The 20,832-nt window shown below is 41.2% G+C and overlaps 2 protein-coding genes across 2 annotated transcripts; both read left to right on the top strand.

Annotated features, from left to right (window-relative positions):
- The first annotated feature begins 1,228 nt into the window (after positions 1-1,228).
- LOC136523272 (uncharacterized) lies at positions 1,229-16,602 on the top strand. The gene is made up of 10 exons (XM_066517008.1): positions 1,229-1,577; positions 3,976-4,035; positions 4,156-5,525; positions 5,637-5,730; positions 5,950-6,046; positions 6,585-6,684; positions 6,767-6,832; positions 6,949-7,110; positions 13,933-16,211; positions 16,308-16,602. Exons 1-10 carry the CDS (start codon positions 1,229-1,231, stop codon positions 16,600-16,602), a joined length of 4,872 nt encoding a protein of 1,623 aa, XP_066373105.1.
- A 130-nt stretch (positions 16,603-16,732) lies between these two features.
- LOC136523271 (uncharacterized) lies at positions 16,733-20,565 on the top strand. The gene is made up of 9 exons (XM_066517007.1): positions 16,733-16,771; positions 16,850-17,063; positions 17,152-17,402; positions 17,851-17,943; positions 18,029-18,127; positions 18,206-18,553; positions 18,972-19,334; positions 19,429-19,562; positions 20,505-20,565. The coding sequence occupies exons 1-9, from the start codon at positions 16,733-16,735 to the stop codon at positions 20,563-20,565; spliced, it is 1,602 nt and encodes a 533-aa protein (XP_066373104.1).
- The last annotated feature ends 267 nt before the right edge of the window (positions 20,566-20,832 follow it).

Here is a 20,832-nt window from a genome sequence, read left to right as displayed (position 1 = left end):
TTTTTGTTGTTTGTCCATCCGAGGTCATTTAAAAAATTCAAATTTCAAATTTTTTGAAATTCAAATGTAGTTTTCCTTGACAAGATGATTTCAAATTAAAAAGTTGTCAACCAAAGAGTTTTATAACTTTCCGAGATCTACAATTTCTATTTTGATCATTTATTCATCCGACATAGTGGTAGTAACATTGTTCACAAATGTTACATATCCCTCTTATTGTTTATGAAACTATAAGAGAGATATGTAAATTTTGTGAATAATATTATTACCACTTTATCGGATGAAGAAATGAACAAAATAGAACTTGTAGATCTTGATAAGTTCTGCAACTTCTATGTTCATGATTTTTTCATCTGAAATCAAATAGTGTTCCAAAATAACGTTTGAAGTTGTTATTTTTTGAAATTCAAAATTCAAATAGATAAAACACGGTCACATGAAAAGATGGATAAAATAATAGTGGTAAGAACACAATAAATTGATAGGGCATGATTTTAGAAATTTTTAGAAAAAAAAATCATCAAATTTGAAGTTAGTATGAGGGAGAAAAACTAGTTACAAATTTTAGCCAGAGATTAAAAAGAGAAATTAGAGTTATTCAACAATTTCAAATTTTAATTTCAAACAGTATTTTGAAGTAGTAAATAATCTCAACTGAAAAAGTTGTTAACTACAAAGTTTTATAACTTTTCGAGATCTACAACTTTCATTTTGATTGTTTCTCCATCCGAGATCGTTTACAAAATTTGAATTTTAGTGCTTAATTTTTAATACTCGACGTCTATTTGTAGAGGCACTTCAATATTGAGCCGCCCCTATAAATCCGATTTGTAGGGCGGCTGATAACACCGGCCGCCCCTACAAATCCATTTGTAAGGGCGGCTCATTTGACAACCATTTGTAGGGGCAGCTCAATATAGAGCCCACTACACCACAGCCCAAAATCAACGTCAGTTGGGGGTCGTTAAAAATGTCGATTTAACGTCGGAAAGTTAGACGTTAATGATTTGTAACGGACGGTAGGTCGTTATATCTCATTTTGACTACAGGTCGTCGGACGTTAATTCTATTTCGATTCAACGTCGGATGGTCGGTCGTTATATCGTTCTTTTAACGACCCACCGGTCGTCGCCACAGATGGACTCCACTCGCGCACTGGATTAGCCCACTTCCCGCCTAACCTTTTAACATAGGCCCACATGACAGAAAAAAAAATCAAAGCCCGCCAATGGGTCAGCCCATTTTCTATCTCCCGCCTGCTGGGCACTCAGAGCAGGAACCCCAAAATCCACCGCACTCCTCTCCCCTGACGCACACCACGCCGCCACCCGAAGCCAATCGAAGAAAAAAAAATAGCGTCGCCCTGCACACGCCCTCACACGAGCGGCCTGCCTGCCGCCGTCGGCCGGCCACCGGCCACCGGCCCCTCTCAACGGTGCCCCCAAATCTCCTCTGCGCGGTCAGTCTGCGGGCCGGCGAGCTCAGCTCGGCCCCTCCTGGCGGCGACCTCAGCTCTCGCCCGCTCCCCACCGGCGACCACAGCTCGGCCGGCGACCTCAGCTCGACGTCGTCTCCAGGTAGCTCGCCATTCCCTCCGCCCACCTCAGCCCCACCGGGTTCCTCTGCACCCACACCCCTACCCCTCTGTGTTCCTGTCCTCTGCACTGCCGCCACAGGCAGATCTCCCCCCTGCCTCGCTCTGCACAGCAGATCCAAAGAAGGGAGCCGCCATCTCCATCTGCACTTGTATGGCATCTCCGTCTGCACTTGTATTTGCTGTTGTTGTATTCGGTAGATCCCAAGAGGGCCTCCAAAGCCATCTGATTTGCTAGCTGCTAGTACTACTTCACTAATCAGGTTCATGAGAATGTAGGATCTCTTCGGACTCTGCAGCTCCGGCTCTCAGGCCATTGCGGCCAAGATTGCATGCTCCTCTGCACACTGGCGGAGGCAAGGGGGCCAGCAGTGGCCACGGCCCCTCCCAAGTTCAGCACTAGATTTTTATAGTCTATAATTTGTGCTTTTGTAAGCTTCAGCTGATCGATGCATACTATAATTGCCTAGTCCAGCAGTATGCTGTAGCTTATATGCTGTAGCTAGTATGCTAGTATGCTGTAGCTTATGCTTTTTTATTTATTTTTGAAGGATGATCCTAATACCTAAAAGAGAGCCATTTCAATTTTTTTTTGAAGGAAGAAAGCCATCAAGGACAAATTAAATGACCCTGACTAGTCAAAAAAAATAGTACTTTTTATATCATACAAACTCAGTATATTAAATATATATATATATATATATATATATATATATATATATATATATATATATATATAGCTGGAAGTCTAGATTCATATGTTTTTTAATATTTATATTGGAAATTGGAAAATGGGAAAAAAGTGACGGATTGAAAACCAATCGGAAGTGACGGAACCAATAGTACGTGGAAAAAGAAGGCCATGGAAGAAAAAACGAAACCTAATCAGATACTGTAAAGCAACGAAAGAAAATCAAACAGAAAACTTCTCTACGCTAATAAAGAAAAACGGATAGAGCGTGCACCAGAAAAAAAAAATCCTGGAACCCCAAATCCCACGCCAGCCAGCAGTGACGTATTTGTCTAAATAAAGATAAGCCACTGGTCAAGAAAAAAGGAAAAGAAAAAAGACTAACAAAAAAAAAACTCCCCAAAGATATGCTAGGTAACCTAGATAGTTAGGAATTCTAATCCCAATAAATATCTCCGATCATGAGTAAGTTGAATACGAATACTAATAAACAAATAGAAAATGATAAAATAGAAATCAAGAAGACTTTTTTTTATCCAACTCAGTTCGCCTTTGAATATTGAATCATGAAAAGTTTTTGTCTGCCTACAAAGATGGACTCACTGTCATGGGTTGGCGTGGCCTATTTCGCCATACCTGTTTTCCTTGAGGAACATGTACCCCGTGGCTCGTTATTATCGTCACGGACTCACATATGCATGGGGATGGTATGGGCATGCATGCAAAAAGACATGCGACCAATTTTTTTGCCCATGCCTTTTGATTTTTCCATTTTATTTGTCCTTATGTAGAAAATAAATAATAAATATACTTATTTTTCATTACTAAATAAATATTCCTACCGCTAAGTTGTTGATATAGTTTTGATTATGAACAAAACTTATTTTTGTTAGAACCCAAATCAACCAATTATCCATTTAATCAAATAATGAGCAAATTTTGAACAACTATACATAAGTACCAGTGCAATCCTCGACAAGGGCTGTAACTCAATATTAAGCTCTACCTACATATATATATTATCAAAGAGTTAAATGCACTCTAGGTCCACAAACTTGTTTAGGGGTGCCAGATAGGTGCATAAACTTGGAAAATGCATTTGTGGCACAGTAATCTTGAGTTTTGGTTCACTCTAGGTCCATGTTGCCAAATAAGCAGGTTTATGCTGATGTGGCGTGTCCAGGGTGGACCCAGCTGTGTCACGTGAGCGGCGCGTGATACCCAGCCAGCCCGCCTGTCTCTTTGCCAATACGTAGAAAGCCCCCGCCGCATCCTCCTTTTCCCCATTTGACAGAGCGTTTTGTTCTCGAGTTCGTCGTGCGCGAGGCAAAGAGACAGGCGAGCGGGAGAGGCGATCGTGGAGTGAAATCGGCATCGCGATTGGAGTGTTGTGCGGCGACGACAGGTCGTTCTCCCTACGGCGAGGGCAGTCTTCCCCGGCGATCCTGGTGGAAGTGCAGAATGAAGGCCAGAGTGCGGCGGAAAGGGGAGCCACCCCCTGATTACAGTAAGCGCCTCCAAGGTCCAATCTTGGTTGTGTTTCATAGTGTTTATCGCTGATTTGTTGAGAAAGATTCATGGATGGGGTCATATAGAAGCTTTTTTGCCTAGGCTAGGGTTTCTGACTTGGTTGTTGTAGGTCGAATTAGATGGATGGATGCCTGAATATGTTCTGTTGTTGTTCATGTAGGTGGAATTAGTGATCAGTTTATAGTTGAGATACATCACAATGGTTTCTTTGTTGGTCATGGTACGAATCGGTCATACATTGATGAGAGAGTGAGCTTTATCGATCATGTTCAAGCCCAAACTTTGTGTCCATAGACCTTTCATGACCTCAGTTTCTTGCTTCACTATCCAAGGAATCCAGTATTGAAGGTGTTTTGGTTACTTCCTGGAAAGGATTTCCCAGATGGCATCAGGCTGATTGTTTCAGAAGAAGACACTTTAGTGATGGCTTCAGTTGTGCACAAAGTGAAGACACTTGTATTGTATTTTGATCATGAGGCCATTACATCAGGCTTAGATTGGGATGATGTAGTTGCAAACCCTGCTGCATCCTTGCCTAGAGTGATCAGCCCATCCAAAGGTCAGACAAGGCAGATAAACAATGAGGCAGCAGATGATGAAGGCCCTGAAGATGCACATGACAGCTCAAGTGATGACAGTGATTTTGATGATAGTGATTATGACTTAGAGGATGATGATGACCTTTTTGTTGACAATGTTGATGAACATGTGATAGATGAAGGTGTTGCCAAAGGGAGGAAGATAGCTAGAGGAACCAAGAGGGCAGCAGGAAGGACCAGTACTGAAACTTCAGTAGTTGTTCATGATGATGATGAAAATGAGGAGTCAACTGATGATGATAGGCTAGAATTACCTCAGTCTGATGGTGAATGTGAACCAGCATTCAAATTCAAGTCATTCAAACCAGAGGACATGGCCCACCCAGTGTTTAAGGTGGGTATGATGCTTGACACTGTTGAGATGCTAAGGAAGGCTATAACTGAATACAGTCTTAGGAACAGAGTGGATATCAAGATGCCTAGGAATGAACAGAAAAGGCTTCAAGCTAACTATTCAGAAGGATGTCCTTGGTTCCTTTATGCATCATATGATAAGAGGGCTAATGGCATGATGATCAAGACTTATACTGGGAAACACAGTTGCCAGAAGAAATGGGTCTTGAAGAGTTGCACATCTACTTGGCTTGCTGAGAAATACATTGAGACATTCAGAGCAGACCAAAAAATGTCGCTGTCCAACTTTTCTAGGACAGTGCAGAAGGAGTGGAATCTTACTCCATCAAGGACCAAGCTTGCTAAAGCTAGAAGGTTGGCTATGAAAAAGGTGCTGGGAGATGAAGAGGAACAATATAACATGCTTTGGGATTATGCACATGAGTTAAGGAAGACCAATCCTTACAGCACCTTCTACCTTAACCTAGATGGCAACATATTCAAGTCACTGTATGTGTCTTTGGGTGCTTGCAAAAGGGGATTTCTTGGAGGATGCAGACCTCTTATTTGTTTGGATGGGTGCCATTTGAAGACTAAGTATGGTGGTATAATGCTTACTGTAGTTGGAATTGATCCTAATGATTGCATCTTCCCTATTGCTTTTGGTGTAGTTGAGGTGGAATGTTTAGATTCTTGGAGATGGTTCTTGACAACACTGAAGCAGGATTTAGGGATTGAGAACACATACCCCTGGACACTAATGACTGACAAGCAGAAGGTGAGGAATCTTCCATTCATGTTAGTCCAAGTTATGTTAAATCTGTAAATTTATGACAACTGTGTGTGATTGTTGTATACTTATGACAATCTGTGTACTTGAATTTTGCAGGGCCTAATTAAAGCTGTGGGTGAAGTATTTCTAGAGTCTGAGCACAGATTTTGTGTTAGACACATGTACTCCAACTTCCAACAGCAGTTCAAAGGTGAGAACTTGAAAAAACAACTCTGGGCATGTGCAAGATCTAGTACTGTAGTTCAGTGGATAAAAAACATGGACAAACTTAGGGTGCTAGATGAGAAGGCTTATAAGTGGGTTGAGAAAATGCCCCCTAACACATGGTCTAGATCTTTTTTTAGTACTTACAGCAAGTGTGACATCCTATTGAATAACAGTTGTGAGGTTTTCAACAAATTCATCCTAGATGCTAGAGAAATGCCTGTGTTGAGTATGATAGAGCAAATTAAGAATCAATTGATGGCAAGGCACTACTCCAAGGAGAAAGAACATGGAGATATGTGGTAGGGTCCAATATGTCCCAAAATAAGGAAAAAGGTCAATAAGATTTCTGAGTGGGCAAACACATGTTATGCCATCCCTTCTGGTAAAGGAATCTTTTAGGTTCAAGATAGGAACCATAGTTACATAGTTGATATAGGACTCAAGAAATGTGAGTGCAGGAGATGGGATCTCACTGGAATACCTTGCTCCCATGCCATCTCATGTCTTAGGCATGAAAGAATTCCTACAGAATCAATGGTCCATGACTATTACAATTCTGCAAGGTTCCTTGTAGCATATGGTCCTAAGATCATGCCATGTAGTGATAAGACCACCTAGGAGAAGGTATCTGCACCCAAGGTTCTACCTCCCAAGTATGAGAAAAAGGTGGGTAGGCCTTCAAAGAATAGAAGGAAACTACCAAAAGAAATAGAAACTGCTACAGGAAGTAAACTATCAAAACATGGAGTGGCTATGACATGCAGCTACTGTGGAGACAAAGGCCACAATAAGAAGGGCTGCCAGCTTAGGAAAGCAGGACTGATGCCCAAAAAATAGCCAGAGACCTGAAGATGAAGAAATAAGACAGTCAGATCAAGGGGAAGCAATGCCAAGTAATATGCATGAAGAAGACATGTATGATTATGCAAGGGCTCAGGTACTTGCAGTGCTACAAATTTGTCTCATTTCACTACCATGCAACAAATTTGTCTCATTTCACTGACATTATTCTGTTGCAGACTGTGTACCATTTTGTAGATGGGAGTCAGCCACCATGGTCTCAGATTACAGAAGGAAGTGTAGAGGTAATAGAGACAATGATTTCACATATGGACCAAGAGGTATGTACAGAACATCATGACTGTTATTATTTTCCTTTGCATTTCACAACCTAACTATAGAATTGTACTAGTACACACAGGTTGCAACATCAAACGTCCAACCTCAACCTCTGCCTGACTCAACCTTCATCATGTCAAACCTGCCTGCTGCAAGTCCTGTAGCACCATCTACTGCTTCCAAGAAAGGAAGAGCCGCAGTAGGAAAGCGCAAGGAGCCTACAAATCCCAAGGAGAAACCTCAGGTTGCAAAGAAGCCAGGGAAGAAGACTACTCCAACAGAAAAAAACTTGTGTGTGGCCTGATCCAGCTGTTGTCTGTAAATATGTGATGTAGCACCCAAAACAATGTGATGTAACACTTGGATGCTGATATCATTTTGGTACTAGAGTAACTTAGTGGAAGTCAGATTACTAGAGTAACTTAGTGGTGGTGGCACCAGTACACACAGGTGGTGATAGATGCTTTTGATTGACTGGTGGTGATACCAGTTACGCACAGACGAAATGCTTTTGGTTCTGTAAGATGAAAGTGCTACTGTTGGTGACTTGGTTGCCATGAATGCTGCTTGTGAGCTTTTTCAATGCAATGTCAAGCTCAGTTGGTGTCAAATATTTCCTGTGTCCACAATTTCTGTTAAAATATTTCTGTCACATTGCCTGTCAAATATTTCTGTCAGCCTCAAAGATTACTAGGTTCACAATTTGTGTCAAATATTTCAAGATCAATGGCATGATACTAACTGCCATTCCATTGCATCATTATGGTTAACAAAAGTACAGACTAACAATTTACATGATGTCATTGACTACACTAACAGTACTAACACTACATGGTGCCATTCACTTCACTAACAACACTAACAAGATCAGCACTTGAACTACTAGCATACAAACACACACAAAACACAGAGCTTTCAATGTCACAAGCAGTTCTTCCCTAGGTGCTACTGCTAACACTCCTGACTCCTTCACCATTGGTTCTTCCCTAGGTGCTACCAGCCCAATATCCTTCATCTCAGAAGCTACTGCCTCCACTTTGGGAACTCCAGTGCTGTGCTCTCCATCACTTGCCAACAATGGAGCCAACAGTGCTTCCCTGGCTAGCACCTTCAGATGCTCCTCATACTCATCTTCCCAATAGAAAAAGAACAACCCGAATTCCTCTGCAGCCAAAATGAAATCAAGATCGAGATGCAGCTCACAGGCAACCAAGAATCAAACTTTCCAAACCCTAACTTACCTTATGGAAGGGGCAACAGTAAAAAACTTGCCCTCGGCTGTGCTCCTGCGTTGAAACCCGCCGCACCACCCTCCGCCGGCTGCAATCCGAGCATATGATGAGAGGGAGGTCAAGGTTGCGTCGATTCGGGACCGAGCCGATCCACTGTTGCGCCATGGAGGAGATCGACAGAGTGGAGGGTGCAGGCAAGGGCAGAGAGAATGAGGGGAGCAGGGGAGCCCGAGAGAGAGACAGTGACTGAGAGAGAGCGAAGGAGGATGCGGTGGGGGCTTTCTGCGTATTGGCAAAGAGATAGGCGGGCTAGCTGGGTATCACGCGCCGCTCACGTGACACAGCTGGGTCCACCCTGGACACGCCACATCAGCATAAACCTGCTTATTTGGCAACATGGACCTAGAGTGAACCAAAACTCAAGATTACTGTGCCACAAATGCATTTTTCAAGTTTATGGACCTATCTGGCACCCCTAAACAAGTTTGTGGACCTAGAGTGCATTTAACTCATTATCAAATCTAAAATTATGGTGTGCCCTACAATGGGTGAAATGTTTCTATCAAAGTATTATTTTTGGATATAGATTTAATAAGATATTATCATATTATTAGCAATACTAATTGATATTATATATTTCGTGCTCATCAAAATGAATTATAAACTTTAAATTTTATGGAAAGAATAAAATATAAATGGATATGTAACATTTTTGTGATATCATTTTTTTCTCCCGTTGCAACGCACGGGCATGTTTGCTAGTTATTCTAATTAGTAATAAATCCACCGTTACATACATAGAAAAAAATGCACCCGATTTTATATACGATGGAAAGAATTCACTTCACAGCACTGAACTATCCACTATTAGCCTTAGCAACAGATGTAACAAATAACAAGATCCAAACAAATAAAAAAAACTGACTAGTGTGAATCTTTTTACCATGGCCATTGCGAAAGAGTTTCTTCCAGAAAAAAAAAGAGTGCAAGTAATGAAAAAGGCGACTTTGTGGCTGTGCGCTATGAATTTTCTCGTGTGTTTTTGTGTACTATATGCACCGTATTGGTGTAACCTTGATTCCTTACTATTCCTAGGAAGCTTTGCACTGGATGGTACCGCTTGTTTTGTGATGTGTGCTTTGTCTGGTTGTCTCTTTCTAGGGTTCACTGTATTGCCGCGCCGATAGCCAGCCGGGTGTAAAAGTAAAAATATTCCTCGGACACTCTGATCTCTGCATTTTGTCTTGCATGAACTAGTGGTCATATTTCAATGTTAACTAGTAATGGTCATAGCTTGGTTTATTCATGAATGGCTCACATGGTATAGGTGGTTGGCATTTACATAGATTAGATACATTGATGCATGGATATTTACAATACGTGCAAAGTACATACATACGGGGATAGGTTGCTGGTCATTTACATAGCTAAGGTACGTGCATATATTACATAAATGTGGGCAGATGCTAGAGCTGGTGGTGTTTGAGCAGGTAAGATATGTACAATTTTCATATATTACACAGATGCTAGAGCTAGCGGTGCTCTAGCAGGTAGGATAGGTGGTTGTGGTTGTGCATTCTCGATGGCTGTAACCGCATGGGAGGAGGTCATGTGCAGCAGATGAAGAAACCTGGGGAGAAAATGGAATCATGTTAGGTTAATGAGTTGAGGAAAATAATGTTTTTTGGTTTGCGGGGTTTTGGAGTCTGACCTTTGTTTTGGTGCATGATTAGGGTGACCATGCAAGGAATCATTAGATGTAAGGAAAGCAGAAAGAATCAACTTGTTGTTTTCATTTGTATGCTGTAACCACTGTGTATGTGAACTACTGGAGTGTGCAGCTGTAGAATATTTTTTTAAAGGAAAAAATAAAGGAAATGGGCATAAATAACGGGCTAGTGTTAACTCATATCCAATAGCCTAACATAAAAATCTAGTACTACAGAGCTGCCGCCGCCTCCTACAGAGCCGCCGCTGCCACCACCGCTCCTCAGTCCACCACCGTTACATCTAGGGCCCCTCTTCGTCTTCCTATCGGGTGCGTCTGCCGAAGACAAGAAGGGGAGGGATCCATCTTTTTTCTCATAGTTTTTCTATCTAGTTGATTAGAGTTTGGTCTAATAAATCTTTCGGCGAAATTAGATGATTTTCGGTCGGCATCATGTTTCTTGCGATGACTTCGGTGATTGCTATGACGAGATCGCCGTTGCAGGCGTCGATTTCATCGACAGGTGGCCAATTTGTGGCCTTTATCTGCAAGGGGAGGGGTGCTTCTGGGAGCCCCCTACGAGGACACAGCGACTCCGTGTCATTGATCTCATCGTCGGTGGTCACAGAGAGGAATTCAAGGTCTGCAGGTGATGATTTTGCAGCCTATATTACTACGTAGAAAAAGGGTTTTAGGGGCGGCTGGTAACCCTCTGTAGGGGCGGTTTTGCCAGCCGCCCCTATGAAAGGACGGCTACAAATCACTGATTTGTAGGGGCGGTTCCCAGACTGCCCCTACAAATCGATTTGTAGGGGCGGCTGGATATTGAGCCGCCCCTATAAATCAATTTTCAGAAATCACGAAAAAAGGGGGGAAAATAGCAATTTTTTTAATCCGAGGAGGACCCCACCGGCAGCCACACACACCCTCACTTTAGTGTTGTAGCATTTTTTCATGATTTTTGCACACTTTGCGCCGGCCGTGTTTCGAACCCGTAACCTCTCGCTCGCGTGTAAACTCCTCTACCACTGCATCTCATGATCACTTGTGTCTATGTTTTATTTTGGTTCCCCACATATTATACAAAACTGAGCATAAATTGATTATTTTAGGCCCTAAACTAATTTAAATGAAAAAGTTGTCAACTACAAAGTTTTATAACTTTTCGAGATCTACAACTTTTATTTTGGTAGTTTCTCCATCTGAGGTCGTTTACAAAATTTAAATTTCAAATTTGAGAAATTCAAACGTAGTTTTCGATGACAAGATGATTTCAAATCAAAAAGTTATCAATTACAAAGTTTCATAACTTTTTGAGGTCTACAAATTTCATTTTTGTTGTTTGTCCATCCGAGGTCATTTAAAAAATTCAAATTTCAAATTTTTTGAAATTCAAATGTAGTTTTCCTTGACAAGATGATTTCAAATTAAAAAGTTGTCAACCAAAGAGTTTTATAACTTTCCGAGATCTACAATTTCTATTTTGATCATTTATTCATCCGACATAGTGGTAGTAACATTGTTCACAAATGTTACATATCCCTCTTATTGTTTATGAAACTATAAGAGAGATATGTAAATTTTGTGAATAATATTATTACCACTTTATCGGATGAAGAAATGAACAAAATAGAACTTGTAGATCTTGATAAGTTCTGCAACTTCTATGTTCATGATTTTTTCATCTGAAATCAAATAGTGTTCCAAAATAACGTTTGAAGTTGTTATTTTTTGAAATTCAAAATTCAAATAGATAAAACACGGTCACATGAAAAGATGGATAAAATAATAGTGGTAAGAACACAATAAATTGATAGGGCATGATTTTAGAAATTTTTAGAAAAAAAAATCATCAAATTTGAAGTTAGTATGAGGGAGAAAAACTAGTTACAAATTTTAGCCAGAGATTAAAAAGAGAAATTAGAGTTATTCAACAATTTCAAATTTTAATTTCAAACAGTATTTTGAAGTAGTAAATAATCTCAACTGAAAAAGTTGTTAACTACAAAGTTTTATAACTTTTCGAGATCTACAACTTTCATTTTGATTGTTTCTCCATCCGAGATCGTTTACAAAATTTGAATTTTAGTGCTTAATTTTTAATACTCGACGTCTATTTGTAGAGGCACTTCAATATTGAGCCGCCCCTATAAATCCGATTTGTAGGGCGGCTGATAACACCGGCCGCCCCTACAAATCCATTTGTAAGGGCGGCTCATTTGACAACCATTTGTAGGGGCAGCTCAATATAGAGCCCACTACACCACAGCCCAAAATCAACGTCAGTTGGGGGTCGTTAAAAATGTCGATTTAACGTCGGAAAGTTAGACGTTAATGATTTGTAACGGACGGTAGGTCGTTATATCTCATTTTGACTACAGGTCGTCGGACGTTAATTCTATTTCGATTCAACGTCGGATGGTCGGTCGTTATATCGTTCTTTTAACGACCCACCGGTCGTCGCCACAGATGGACTCCACTCGCGCACTGGATTAGCCCACTTCCCGCCTAACCTTTTAACATAGGCCCACATGACAGAAAAAAAAATCAAAGCCCGCCAATGGGTCAGCCCATTTTCTATCTCCCGCCTGCTGGGCACTCAGAGCAGGAACCCCAAAATCCACCGCACTCCTCTCCCCTGACGCACACCACGCCGCCACCCGAAGCCAATCGAAGAAAAAAAAATAGCGTCGCCCTGCACACGCCCTCACACGAGCGGCCTGCCTGCCGCCGTCGGCCGGCCACCGGCCACCGGCCCCTCTCAACGGTGCCCCCAAATCTCCTCTGCGCGGTCAGTCTGCGGGCCGGCGAGCTCAGCTCGGCCCCTCCTGGCGGCGACCTCAGCTCTCGCCCGCTCCCCACCGGCGACCACAGCTCGGCCGGCGACCTCAGCTCGACGTCGTCTCCAGGTAGCTCGCCATTCCCTCCGCCCACCTCAGCCCCACCGGGTTCCTCTGCACCCACACCCCTACCCCTCTGTGTTCCTGTCCTCTGCACTGCCGCCACAGGCAGATCTCCCCCCTGCCTCGCTCTGCACAGCAGATCCAAAGAAGGGAGCCGCCATCTCCATCTGCACTTGTATGGCATCTCCGTCTGCACTTGTATTTGCTGTTGTTGTATTCGGTAGATCCCAAGAGGGCCTCCAAAGCCATCTGATTTGCTAGCTGCTAGTACTACTTCACTAATCAGGTTCATGAGAATGTAGGATCTCTTCGGACTCTGCAGCTCCGGCTCTCAGGCCATTGCGGCCAAGATTGCATGCTCCTCTGCACACTGGCGGAGGCAAGGGGGCCAGCAGTGGCCACGGCCCCTCCCAAGTTCAGCACTAGATTTTTATAGTCTATAATTTGTGCTTTTGTAAGCTTCAGCTGATCGATGCATACTATAATTGCCTAGTCCAGCAGTATGCTGTAGCTTATATGCTGTAGCTAGTATGCTAGTATGCTGTAGCTTATGCTTTTTTATTTATTTTTGAAGGATGATCCTAATACCTAAAAGAGAGCCATTTCAATTTTTTTTTGAAGGAAGAAAGCCATCAAGGACAAATTAAATGACCCTGACTAGTCAAAAAAAATAGTACTTTTTATATCATACAAACTCAGTATATTAAATATATAGTTGATCCCTATATATACTAAGATTAATATACTATGTTATTTATGTTTGGTCATTGTCCAGCCCCCTCTATACCACAGCTGTTGACATACTTCCCTTCCTAATTACTCGCTAATTCATGGATCTGTGGTTTCCTTTATCCAGCAGGTTATATTCGTGGTTGACTGAGGCGTACAAGAATAAGTTGCTCCTTGGACCTTTGCCCTAACAAAAGCCGTAGCATCTACAGGCGCCTTGTCACCAAGTAGTAGGAGCCAGCTCGTGAATTTGACTCAGGAGTATCAGGTAAAGTGCTCTCTACCACTTCACTACCATTGTTGCTGCTGGTCTTACCCGTGCTTGTTATGCTGGATGCAATTGATGATATATATGCACAATGTGTTGAATTCGATGCAGCTTGTTCTGGTCAGCTTCTAGTTGTCCCTAATAAAGGTTGATGGATAAATCCTGGATTGATGATGATGCTAGGTAAATACAGTAACATAGCAAATACGGAAAGCGGTATACATAGCAAGAGTGGGCATTTAACATAAAACTTTCATGTAGGCATGGCAAGGCATATTTGCAGGGGGTGAACCGTTTCTTAGCTTTTGCATTTAGTAATGCAGCTGTTGGTAGCAAGATACTTTGTCCTTGTAGAAAGTGTTCCAACTCTTTCTGGAAAGAGGCTAGTGAAATCCGCGAACACTTAATATGTGATGGGTTTCTAAAAGGGTACAGAACATGGAATTTACATGGAGAACCCACCCCTTCTGTGAACCATGGGAACTGTGACAGTGATGGTGATGGTGTTGAGGTTATGGATGAGTCTGATGAAGATGATGATATCTCTGGTTTGCTTAGGGACTTAGCTGGTGGCTTAGACGATAGAGGTGATTTTGAGGACAACAGTCCTGATCTAGATCCTTGTGAGGACCTAGTTGCTATTCAAAAGTTGGTCGAAGAAAATAGCAAAGAACTGTTCCCTAGTTGCAAGAAATATACCCAACTCCGATTTCTTATTAGATTACTACACACCAAACTTCTTGGAGGATGGTCTGATAAATCTTTTAACATACTATTAGACCTGCTCAATGATGCATTCCCTGATGGTTCAGCAATAGCAAAAACCTTTCATGAAGCTAAGAAATTGGTGAAATCCATAGGAATTGGGTATATTAGTATTCATGCATGTGAAAACGATTGCATTCTCTATTGGAAGGAGAACATAAATTTGAATGCATGTCCAAAGTGTAAGGCTTCACGGTGGAAATCAAATAGGAAGACTCTAGACGGGAAACATGTATATAATGTTCCCAAGAAGGTTCTTCGCTACTTTCCAATAAAGAAGTGTCTCCAACGGTTATTTCTATCCTCTAAAACAGCAAGCCTCACGAGGTGGCATGATGAAGACCGAAAAAAAGATGGTCTCCTAAGGCATCCTGCAGATTCCCCTCTATGGGAGGACTTCGATAAAAAGCATCCAATCTTCGCTGCAGATAGCCGCAATATTCGTCTTGCATTTGCCACCGATGGCTTCAATCCATTTAGAACCATGAATAACAGCTACAGCATTTGGCCTGGTATTTGTATTCCCTACAATTTCCCACCTTCAATGTGCATGAAGCAATCAAATTTCATCTTGTCTTTTCTGATTCCTGGTAAAGATTCTCCTTGTGGTGATATGGATCTCTATTGTCAGCCACTTGTCAACGACTTGTTAGATATGTTTGAAAATGGTGTTAGAACTTATGATGCTTCTAGGGGTGAGTACTTCCAGTTACGGGCAGCAGTATTATGGACTATTACTGATTTCCCAGGTCTAGGATATCTGTCTGGATCTGTCACATCTGGTGAAGCAGCATGTCCTGATTGCCACTTCTTTACTGATTCACTTAGACTTGGTAATGGTACCAAGACTTGCTATATGGGTCATCGAAGATTCTTGCATGGAGATCACCCATTTAGGTTTGACGCCAATAAATTTGGTGGTAAAACTGAGTTGAGGCCTGCACCTAAACCACTTTCTGGGGAGGAAATTTTGGAGTGCACTAAAGAGCTTAGCAATAGTTATGGCAAGGATCCATCTAGGAAAAAACCAGCAAGAAAGAAACGCAAGGAAGGTGAACCATTAGTCATTTTCAAAAGAAGATCTATTTGGTTCAAGCTTCCATATTGGAAAGACTTGATGTTGCGACATAATTTTGACTTTATGCACATAGGCAAAAATGTTAGTGAAAGTTTAGTGAACACATTCTTGGGCACTGCTGGGAAGTCAAAGGATAATTTGAATTCTCGCCTAGATCTTCAAGCTCTAGGTCTTAGAACTGATCTTCACCCAGTTGAAGTAGAGGACCAATTTTATTTACCACCAGCACCATACTCAATGAGTCCCGATGAGATGAAGTTATTTTGTCAAGTACTAAAAGGGGTGAAGTTTCCTGATGGTTATGCATCTGATATACGACATAATGTACATGTCAATGAGAGGAAGGTATTTGGGCTTAAGAGTCATGAGAACCACATTATTCTACAACACTTGCTACCACTTGCTGTGAGAAAAATACTACCAGAAATAGTCAGTGCTGGAGTGATTCGTATATGTAACTTCTTTAAGAAACTTTCTGCCCCTATCATTCGAATAAGTGATATGGAAAGTCTAGAGGCTGACATAGCTGAAACCTTGAGCCTTCTTGAGACTATATTCCTTCCATCTTTTTTTGACATTATGGTACACTTGATGGTACATCTTCCTGCCCAAGCAAAAATAGCTGGTCCAGTCCATTTTCGCAGCATGTGGCCCGTGGAGAGGTAACTATCTTAGGCCCTGTGTCTTGCTGAATATGTATACAAACCTACTAGTTATATGGCATTATCAATTAATGTGCCTATTATTTATGTGTATAGGTATCTCATGAGATTAAAGGGTTCTGTACGTACAAAAAGTCATCCCGAGGGATCAATTATGGAGTGGTCTAATTTCACTGGGTGCCTTACACTTTGTTCTCGCTATCTATATGGTGTGGGGCAATTTGGCCGTCAATCTAGAATAGATGAAGATAACAGTACACCTCCTTTCTTCCGTAGCATTGGTCAAGGTTTGGCTGGAAAATGCACATTTAGTTTGGACCACAAGACATGGGTGCAAGCTCATAGATATGTTTTGTTCAACTATGACAACATTGCGCCTTACTTGGAGTAAGTTATCAAAATCATTTACATCATATAATCAAATTCACCTACATTCTAAAGTCACAATAATTAACCTTTGCAGTAAGCATGATCAATCTCTTTCCTCTATTGGCCATCGAAATAAACGGGACATCAACCGCATGCGTCATGAATCCTTTCATGAGTGGTTTAGGTTGCATGTAAGTGAAACTAAAACTTAGGGCTTGTTATTTGTGATTGATTTTACGTATTTTAATAGTAGTCTTTCATTATCACAGGTGGGAGAACTGTGTGAGGAAGCAAGCCATGCAAGAGTTCACAATCTACGACCAAGAGTTCACAATCTACGACCAAGGACACAAACAAGCCATGCAACACTTGCGAATGAGCAAGTTGAAGAAGATTTAGCTGAAGAAGATTTAGATCAGGAAGATTTAGCTGAAGATGATTGGGAATGTGAATCAACGGGAGATTTCTTAAGTGATAATGAAGGTCTTGTATATCCTGTAAAATTTTCTCAAATTATTTACAATAGATTTTCATTGTGCCTGCATCTAATTTCTCAAGTTACTTGTAGCAGATTTTCACAGCAATACACAAGGGAAGAGGAATGGAAGAGGTATCAGTAAATTGGACGAAGTCTTTGCAAGGAAACCTGGGATGCCTAAAATCAAAGTTATGGTCAATGAATATGGTCAGCCCATTGGTGAGAATGCTAGGAGGTTTTCTGGTGCTGTTGGGATCCGTGTGAGACAGAAAATATCAATTGCCTATGCTGATTGGAGGCTTGTTGAACCTGAGATAAAGGATGCAGTATGGGCAAACATAAAGGTATTTTTTGGTTGTGCTGATTGTCTTGTTGTACATTGAATTATTATTACTCTATAAGCACTCATTTGCTACTTTTCTGTACACATTAGGAATTCTATGATATTGATGATAAAGCCTTTAACTGGTTTTTGACTGCTGCTGGAAAGAAATGGAAGGATTTTAAAGCAAACCTGAAGAAGAAGTTTTTTAAAGGCAAAATAACAGAAGAACAAATAAGAAAACAACAAGGTGATAGGCTGAATGATGATGATTGGAAGTTTCTCAAAAATCATTGGACAACTCCAGAATCTGAAGTAAGTAAACTACTCCTAGTTACTGCTTTGTTCAAGAAAAAACAACATCTAGTTGCTGCTTGTTGATTGCTGGTTATAGCCATCTTTGCTGCTTCCTGTGTTGCTGCTTGCTAGTTACAACTTGCTGGTTGCTGACAAAGCCATTTCTATCATAGACTCGCTCAGAAATTGCCAAAGCCAACCGTGCAAAGTTGTCCATACATCATACAACTGGTAGCAAGAGCTTTGCTTGTAACAGGCATGAATTGGTATGTCAAACTATTATCTACCTGGTATGTCAAACTATAATAGGCATGCTACCTTTCTTGAGTACTAAAACTGAAACACTTGTAGGCTAATGAACTTGGGCGCCCTCCTCGAAGGGATGAACTATATATCAAAACACATACAAGGAAAAATGGAATCCCATCGAGGAATGCAGAACCAATTATTGTAAGTTTTTCCTTGAACAAGTATCACTGTCTGAAATGTTGGTTTTGGCAAATTAATAATGATATTTTGTTTGTGCAGAATAAACTTAAATCTGTTATTGAAGCTCAGCCTGAATTGACAGAGAGAACCATCCAAGAAGGCGATGCATTTGCCATTGCTTGTGGAAAAAAGGAACCGAAAGGGCGTGTTCGGGTTTTAGGTCTAGGACCAACTCCCCAAACTATTGGTGCACCAGGAGTGAAGGGCTACACACCAACAAGGGTTCAAATGCAAGTTCTAGAGTGTAAGAGGAAAGAAAGTCAGCAAGCAGCTCTAGAACAACGCATAGCAGAATTAGAAGCTGAATTGGCGCGTGAAAGGTTGGCACGTGAAAGGTCAAGTATGGAAAATGTCTCTCAGAATGGCTCTAACTCACGACACCATGGGGTAAATTATTTGTACATCCTCTGAATTGAATTATTAATCCATCAATAGCTAGTTTGCTTTATCTGGTGCTATATCTATACTCTGATTTGTACATCCTCTATACTTTAGCTGTTTGCTTCTGGTGCTATATATATAATTTAGGCTAACTGAAAAGTGACTGTAGTCTTTTATACTTAATTTTAGTCACCATAACTGCACAGTGACACTTGGACTTCATTTGTCCTGAGTACTTACTGTACTACTTTGCGTGGCCTGAGCATGGCAGTTGTTGATTGTAATTAACCACATGAACTCTTTTGTTACTAGGAGAGTTTATATGATTGAGATAAGTTGACTTGCTTAATATGTCACAGAAGTTTTTTCCTAAGTTCTTATGTTGTCCCAGAATGGCTCTAACATCCCACTTTTTTGCTTACAGAGCCCAAGATCTGAAGAAAATTATGTCCAGACAAATCATGCTCCTGAATTTCTTGAAGATGGTGCCTATGCAGATAACTCTAATGAGTATGAATATGTGCTTGTGCGTAGGACCAACTTAGCCTCACCAGTCCAGCAGCCCCACCGATCGAGCAGCTCCCCATTTGTGCAGCCCAACACCTTTCCTGCAGCCTCATTTATGCAGCGCCCTCACTCTAGCCCCATTCCTACAGCCACAGACGTTCAGCCACCTCAGTCTAACCCCATTCCTACAGCCCCAGTTGTCCAGTCCCCTCAGTCTAGCCCTGACGGTGCAGCCCCATCAAGGAATGGTGATGCAAATCGCATCTCACATGCTGACCTTGTAATGTTCTCATTGTTTTTCATTTTTTTTTGCTTATAGTCCAATGGTGATTTTTTAATGAATACAATTCTCATAAGTACATTGTTTGTTTCAGTGTGGCAACGAAGTTATACTATATGCACTCCAAAGAGATGAACATGTGGCCAAGGGAATAGTTATTTCAGTAAATCCTAGCACCATGTGTGCAGGCCACACTCTTGGAAGGAAACACTGTGAAGTTGTTATCAGGTATGTGATGAAAAGGGAAGCAAAGGTACCTCGTCCATATCCTGGTGTGCAAGACATGGCTGATGCTAAGGACCTGTCAATTGCATGGCCATATAACAGGGTAACAAACAACACTTGTCATTGTTTGTCGTTTTCATATGTAATGAGTGCCTAGATTTTCTAATTGTTGATATTTCTAACAGCTCAAGGTCAGCAAGACTAAAAAATCATCCCATGGAACAGGTGTGCTATTCTGAATTTTTCCATCTACATGTCATTTAGGAGATCATACATCTTGCATGAAACTATGAACCTTTGTACATATGAAAATGAAAATGACATGATCTAGCAATCTGAAACTTTGCCCAAAATGACATGATCTAGCAAGCATGCTGATTGTGTGAATGGAAAACTAGAGTATAGTTGTACCTCCTACATGTTAGTGCTTGGTGACTGGTGCCCCTTCCAAGCATGCTGACATGATCTAACCAACATGCAGTGGTGCTTCGATGTTTCTTTTATGTGTGCATCTTGCTGATTTTCAGATGGTCTGTGATAACCTAAACCAATTTCTATAGAAACAACTATTGCTGCCATGTTGTAGAAGAGTCATATGGAGAACTGCTATTATTTATCTAAATATTTTCAGAAATTCTAAATTCCAGAAGAACAATTCCTTTATTTAGTAGATGTGATCCCTGCTGTATGCCTGAGTAGATGTGATCCCTCCATGTTGTGGCTGTGTGCATAGTGCCTGCTAGGTTGAAACCATAGTCAATGTATTGTCTGGTGGCTGTGAAATGAAATCTGAAATTAATATGCATCATAAATGAATTTTCATTCCATGAATACCAATTGTGCTGCTTGCTGCCTTGTGCTGGGTGCTTGTGCCTCCAGCTGACTGGTGCCTTTTATGAAGTTTTTGGTTGAGTTTTCTTTATGAATTTCAACTTTTATTTACAGGTGGTGGGAGGAAATAGCTGGAAGTAGAGTGCAGCCACTGATTGGATCAAAGTGCTCATGATGACGTGTTTTGAACATCCTAGCTATAGATGAAAACATTTGTTTGGACTTACTAGAGGTGGATCATTTTGTAAAGTGTGGAAGCAAACTATGAGATATGGGTTGTGGAACCGTATCTCTAGTACGTCTACCATTTTGGCCAAACTTGTTTCATCTTAGCTTTTGTTTGCCATGAATTGTGTGTAAAATGGCATGACAAATTATGATGGATTTAATATAACTTGTGAGCTCTTTCTGGTCTAGCTTATGTGTTTCATGACAGTGTTAT

Source organism: Miscanthus floridulus, chromosome 18 (genome assembly GCF_019320115.1).
Source record: "Miscanthus floridulus cultivar M001 chromosome 18, ASM1932011v1, whole genome shotgun sequence".
NCBI lineage: Eukaryota > Viridiplantae > Streptophyta > Magnoliopsida > Poales > Poaceae > Miscanthus > Miscanthus floridulus.
This window is presented reverse-complemented; position numbering and strand designations above follow the sequence as displayed.